The 7178-nt window shown below is 43.8% G+C and overlaps 1 protein-coding gene across 1 annotated transcript; it reads right to left on the bottom strand.

The window, feature by feature from the left end:
• Nucleotides 1-1302: 1302 nt before the first annotated feature.
• LOC111235604 lies at nt 1303-7081 on the bottom strand. Its single transcript, XM_022764112.1, has 8 exons — nt 7003-7081; nt 6681-6801; nt 5662-5831; nt 5330-5508; nt 4958-5120; nt 3750-3874; nt 3282-3661; nt 1303-1781 (listed from the first exon to the last, which is right to left on the bottom strand). The coding sequence occupies exons 1-7, from the start codon at nt 7079-7081 to the stop codon at nt 3329-3331; spliced, it is 1170 nt and encodes a 389-aa protein (XP_022619833.1). The 3' UTR covers nt 1303-1781; nt 3282-3328.
• Nucleotides 7082-7178: the final 97 nt, after the last annotated feature.

The following is a 7178-nucleotide window of genomic DNA, read 5'->3' as shown; positions in this document are numbered from 1 at the left end:
GAATGAAATGTTCGGCCAAATAAAAGACTGTTGATACAACTAAACAAACTGTTCGTCTGTGGTTTTTACTTCTTTCTGAAGCGGTGTGTATTTTTTCATCATGCAGCGTTTATGGCGCACAACATGTTTCTTAAATTGAGCACTGCTGACCATCTGTGGATGGTCACACTGTCGACGCTGGGGGTAGAAACGAAGCTGAACCCCCAGAGGGTTGGTGAGTCACCGAGCGAGTGACTAAGCATTTCCTGCCAGACACAGAAAGACGATAAAGACAAGTCTGCGCAAGTGATGTAAGAACAAGATACACATTTCTGTCAAGTTTCTCTGGTGTCATATACAGCTGCTGATTAGAGTAAGAAAAACTTTTCATTGATGCCAACACTGTAAACATACATCAGCTTTGACTACTGGTCGATTTCATGTCTTAAATGCAGCACAAAAGAATCCAATCACCTGGCAAATTAACAGATTCATTCAAATGTTTTGGTAGAAAATTACACCACTGCAGTTACTGTGGGAGGGAAACTCGACCGATATGGGAATGAATGAGAAATACATCGAAGAGCAGTGTTTGGGAAGCAGGACTGATGGGTCATGATGCAGGATATTAACGAAAGGAAATGTTCAGATTCATCCTACAAGGCATCAAAATGCTGAGAGGCTTGTAAAGGCTCAGAAACATAAAAACCTCAAACACTTCACCTCATTTCAAACCTGTTCTCACTTCTAGTTTCATGATATATAATGAATGAATTGCTTCAAACAAAAATGTTAAATCCTCTAAGGTTTAAATTCAGTTTTCAAATGCACACAACGACTTGTTCAGTAACATTTTTGACTGCCATAAACTCCACAAGGAAAAAGACCAAAGCACAATTCACTCACTAGCTGTGTATTAGTCTTACTTCATTAATCTGATATCAACATAAGAGAACTATGATTTGCTGACCTTGGTACACTGAGATAATGAAAGTTTTGGTTATGTAAACGTCCTCCTCCACATGATTAATATAAAAAGAATTAGCTGTAAGCACAAAACTCATGATCTGGTAAAAAAAAACAAACAAAACAAAAACATGATAGTAATTATAATAAGACAAGAAACAAGCCAAGGTATGCTATAACACACTGCAGTTCGCTCTACAGGACAGTGCATGCCAACACACACACACACACACACACACACACATACACACACACACACACACACATACACACACACACACACACACATACACACACACACACACACACATACACACACACACACACACACATACACACACACACACACACACATACACACACACACACACACACACACACACACACCTCTGGAGATTTTCAGAAAAGTTGCTGCAAAACGCAGAAAAGAAAAATAAAAAAAGTCAACCGTGTCCCGCTTCTGGATGCTGGAGAGAACAGCAGCTCCACTGTTGTGTAGTCAGGTGCTCATTCACACGAGCCAACTTTTTGCTTCATACATTAATCATCTCTCCACGACGTAAGCAGTGTGTTTATTAATAAAAGCCATGCCACTGGCTTGTGCGTGGAGCCTTGGACAACCCCCCAGGTCTCTGTGGACTCTGGAAAAGGTAGAAGGGGAGACAAACAATGCTGGACGGCCAAACCTCCAAGGCTCCCCAATGTTGCGGAAAGAATGCAACACCAGCAAAACAGAAGGCAGAAAAGCGAGATGTCAAGATGTTCCTGGTTTTCGTGCAGGAGGCAGAATGTGGTGTCAGTCACGGACAAGAGGCAGCGCAGCTCCGATGGGGCAACTGTGAGTCAGAAACATTTCAGAGCAGTGAATGACAGGAACAACTACCCTTTGTTATCACTTTGGTGGGGGGAGAAAGCAGCATGAAGGAGCTTGTTGGCTGTATGTGATGGTGGGTGGGGGGGCGGGGGGGTCAGAAGTTTTCTTAGTTCTTGTTTATGAAGTTTATGGTTTGGACTGGCCTGTTGAGCGGCACTGGACCTCAGCACAGAAGGCAGGGGGTGAAGAACCGCAACCAGATTTAGATTTTTCACCGAATCCGTGGACGTGTACGTACACAGAAAAACAGCTCCTTCTGGACCTGTCGGATAAACTATTTCTGCTTCATTGGTACGTCTCACTCACCAGTCAATTCTCTGACCACCTTCATGCAGCACTCTGACTCATATCAGACTCTGACGAGAGGTCAGAGCCACAGAAATGTGCTTGTGTGTTCAAAATCAGGAGCCACATTTCAATCCCGTCATGCCTGCTGAACAGGACTGCAGTGTTAGAGGTCATCTGATGCGCCCTGTGCTCATGACAACACCAGTTTCTGGTTCATGACCTTTGTCACACATTCTGTTCTCCTCCCCTTCTCTCTACAGTGTGATGCCTAATAATGCAGAGGAATGAAAGGTCAGAGGTCGGGGGCAGCTACAGAACAGCACCCACAGGACCGTCGGGTTCTGAGCTTTAGTGGGGAACATTTTCATTATCGCTTCATTATCGTTTGGTCTATAAGATGTCAGGAAACGGGGAGAAATGCTTTTCACAGTTTCCTGAAGTCGAACATAACGTCTTTGACTTGGGTATTTGTCCGACTAACCCTCCGAAACCCACAAGTATTCAATTTACAATCCCATAAGACAAAGAAAACCGATAAATCTTTACAGTTTAGAGGCTGGAACTGCGGGTGTGGGATATTTTTGCTAAAAAAAAAAAAATTATTAAATGATCAACCAGTTAAGAAAATCGTTTACAATTAATTTTCTGTCAATCACAGTACTAATTCAGAGTTGCGGTAAACACATAAAAATTCAAAGAAGACAAGATTCACCAGCTTCAAATTAAAAAGCGATCTCTACACAACCGCAGGAACTGTTCATATCTAGGTAAAGCAGGCCTCTCATATTAGTTTCTTACATTTATAAAATATGAGCTTTCAGATGCTGTTTACAAAAAGGGGAATTTTTGCATTTCCTGCCACTTTCTTGATTCTTGTGGCAGCTCATACACCCTTCTCCCTAGCCCTGTCCTCCAGCTCTTCCTGGGGAATCCCGAGGGATATGTCGTCCTTCAGGCGAGTTGTGGGTTTGCATTCAAATGACTTTAGATCCCTGAACCACCTCAACTGGCTCCTTTCAACGTAAAGAAAACACATTTCTGCAGCTTATTTATTTTTTATTACCCAAAGCTCATGTACTGTGTGTACTATTAGCCATATATGGATCAATATTTGTTTCATATTTAGTTATTAAGGAATTTTGAACTACAACAAAACCCGCCTCCCGACACCTACCTTTGCAGAGCGACACTCACGGAGAGATGACGCTCAGCTTTTTAGTATCAGTCTTCATTTGTCGCACATGTCTCCTCAGAGGAGTGAGACACATGTGGGATGCTGATGCCAGAGTCCAGGCCTCGCTCCAGCTCCAGCTCCATCTCCATCTCCAGCTCCATCCCTCCGCTGTCCCAGTACACTCCACCGGAGCTGGAGTCGTGATGGAGAGGATCGCAGGTGTAGGTGTTTTCCAAGGTTGAAGTCCGGTCCTGGTTGGAGACGTGACTGGAGGAGGACTCGATGGAGATGTGATCATCAGGGAGCTCCAAGTGGATGTCACACGGGTCGACTGGGAGCAGGGACAGAGGGACCAAAGAGACTGGATCATGAAGAGGCGCCTTAACGAAAGAAAGACAAGAATTCATCATCTGGAAACACCTGTTCTGGAAGAGGCAGAGTAGTATTAAGAGAAAGAATAAATCATACCGGAGTCTTGGGTTGACTTTCAGCGGTTGGTGCAGCTTGTCTTGGTTTTTTCAGAACCACGGTGAGAAGTGGGACGAGGAGCAGAGAAATCAGCACGGCTCCCACACTCAGCACAGGCAGCAGCCCTGTGCAAAGAAAGCACATACAGGTTTAACTAAAAAGGTACAAGCAACACAGCATACTGTCACAGCCGCGGTGAACAAGATGAATCAGCAGTGAGGCTGCAGAATGAGCCGAGCCAAGACGCCAGCAGGAGATGTCATTTGGACTCTGTTGCAAGACAGGGATTAGGTCTGGCACAGACAGAGACAGAGCAGTTTCCTGAGAGGCTGCCTGAGCTGGACCATGACCAGTTAACCCTATTTTGGTTTGTTTTGCCTTTTCATCTTATAACCCCTTGAAATAGGACATGTTATAAAAAGTCCAGACCCCCTAGATCATCAGTGACAGATCTGTTTATTGTCAAACTAAAGCTGGAGAAGAAGTAGTCAGTTTTTAGTACCACATATCTGGAATAACCTCAGAAAACCTGAGGTCTGCTTCACTCTTTTGTCCTGGTTTTATATAATTATATTCTAATTTCATTTAGCTTCTTTTAAATCCTGTTTATGTTTGTCTTTATCTTGTCTCAATGCCGTTTATGTCTGTAAAGCACTTTGAATTGCATTTTTGAAAGGTGCTCTGCAAATTAACTTGTAATAAAACGGTATATTTGTAAGTTTTCTCTGCCGCTGAACGTGGTTTCTTCTCGGGAGCGGGTGGTGCCGATTGTCACTTGACAAGAGCTTCAGCCATCTTTGTATTTACAAGACGAGAGGTTATAATACGTCCTCTGAACAGCGCTTCATCTTCAGGGCAGATTGGAGGTTACAGTGAGTCGCTGTCGGAAACGGACGAGATGCACGGGGGCTAGCTGGTTAGCATGCTAACTCCGGAAAAGATGCGATAGAGACAAGAGTTAACACTGGCGTTGCTCTCCACTGCGCTGGAGACAGCTGTTGGCGAGTAAAGTTTGATGCTGAACTCGCAACATTTCTTCTACACTAGTGAGTTTAATGCTAATGTTAGCTATGTAGCAATAGCAAAACTTACAAATAGCTTATATAAAATTAAGTCATGTCTACTTGCAACCCACTGGCACTTGTTGCAAATGTGAAAGGTGTCAGCAGTGATTTTTCCCCCTGACTCATCTTTAGTCTCCTTCACACCTGATTTTGAGACCATCTCGACACATTGAGGGGCAGACTTCGGCGAAGCGGCCATGGAGAAGGTGGGGAAGGAGAAGTTGGCCACAGCGCAGTAGTTGTGACCCGGAGACAAACCAGAGAACTCCACAAAGGAGACCACCTCCTGGGTCCAAACCGTACGGCTCTGCAACAACACAAAACACCGGTCTTTTCCAAACAAAGATGGAAACAATTCACTGACACCGAGCTGATTTAGAGAAGCGAGAAGCTCTGCCTGCAATTACATTTTATCGCCAGTGTCAGTTTTCTTTGGTATTTGCACCATCAGGAATTTTATACTCTCAAACAACAACCACAAAAAAAGTTACCAGGTAAAGACAAAGCATGCTAGACCTGATATTCTGAGTGATTGAGCTTGTTGTACACAGTCACTGTTGTCCAGGGGTCAATCAGTTCAGAGATGGCACAGCACCTCTCCGGAGAGCACCCCCTGTTGGCAGCACAGGGGAACTGCACCCTCACCAACAGCTGCTCATCCTTCAGAGAGACTGAGACGGACGGAGGGCTGAAAGCTGGGTGGGCAGAGGAGGAGAGAGGAGCTGTTAATTATTGGCGACGCCCACTCCAACATATTACTCATTAACGCAGGTCACGACACTTTCAAAAAGCAGCTGTTTCAAAGCATGTGCCCCAGAGAGTTACAGAAACTGGACATTGTTACTGACTGAGGTCACTGTAGTCGAACTTGCGTGGTTTCATCCAGACAGTGGAGCTGGGGCTGAGGTGGACGCCGAGACGAATCATGTTGTACAGCTCAAAGTCTGAGAAGGCCTGAGACACGTCACAGCTGCGGGACGAGACCCAAACACACCACGGCACGTCCTGCCAGGGGTCCCTGCAACGCAAGAACACACAGTCATTTTATTTAGTTTACCGTTTGCTTTATTGTTCTGCTTAAGATTTTACTTTCATGGAGAGATAACTGCTATAGAAAAGAATGAAGTGAATGCTTTGGTGATTTCTTTCAATTTCACTCAGCCTGGACAAATATACAGTTTATAATGCCCTTTCCATGTATGTAGAAATACTGTGTATATTATAGGCTCACAGAGATGTACAGACTGTAGAGCAGGGATGTGATGAATTTGGATTTTGGACTCACATTTTTATAGACTTGCTTTTAAGAATAACAGTTGTATTGCAGTATTATTGTTTGCATAACAGTACTCTGCCATCCATCTCTGCAGCATCTCATGTCATTGTTAGAAGATTATATATTTTAAACTTCACTTTTATAATTTTTTTATGTCAAATGAATATTCCTTCCTAAATGAAGATCACATTGTGCTTCTTGCACTTTAAAAATACACACAGGTACTTTATATTTGTAGTCTATAATTAGCAGCTGATCTACAGAGGCGCAGATATTGACTGAAGTTATTTTTAAATGTCCAGGATAACAGTGTAGATAAATGTCACTGATCATATAACAGGAAAATAATTTTATAGTATTTATTACACACACAAATAATCATGACAAACAAAATTTTAAATATTACCAAATACTATACACACCAAAATACATAGTAACTTTAAAGTTTATTTAGACAAAAATAGTAGCAATAAAAAACAAAATACAAAAACTGGTATATGAAATGTAACAGTATGACGTTACACCAATGTCTCGCTCTCTGTCACACGCACACGCGCGCACACACACACACACACACACACCACGACTTACCCCTGCGTCTTCGTCTGCACGGTGTAGGTGGTATTAGGACTGGCATAGGGACAATCCCACCGCAGGAGGCAGCCTAAATCCAGTGATTCCACTGCAGTGTAACAGACTAACCCAGTCGACCCTGGGAAGATCGCACGAAACCCGTACACCAAAATAGGACACTCACACAGATACTCATTGACCTGCTAAGTCTGACTGTCACAACTTTGTTAACGCTTGCGGGCAGGGAACCGTTGACTTAGTGCAAAACGCAGCAAGCGGCCACAGAAAAGTAAAAGACAATAACAACAACAGTAGCCGTTTCATTATCTGCAGTACTCACCAGTAATGAGCAGGACGACCGCGACACACAACCCAACCGGTGCTCTCAACAGACGCGTGGCTACACCCGATGTCTCCATGGCAACTTAGCTGCCCCTGTGGATCAAGTGGGCAAGACTCTGATGGTCTTAACTACAGCTCGCGCAGCACGGGGGGCTGACCCCCTTCCCTTTAAAG

This window comes from Seriola dumerili, unplaced genomic scaffold (assembly GCF_002260705.1).
Source record: "Seriola dumerili isolate Sdu_G_001 unplaced genomic scaffold, Sdu_1.0 BDQW01000531.1, whole genome shotgun sequence".
Classification (NCBI taxonomy): domain Eukaryota; kingdom Metazoa; phylum Chordata; class Actinopteri; order Carangiformes; family Carangidae; genus Seriola; species Seriola dumerili.
This window is presented reverse-complemented; position numbering and strand designations above follow the sequence as displayed.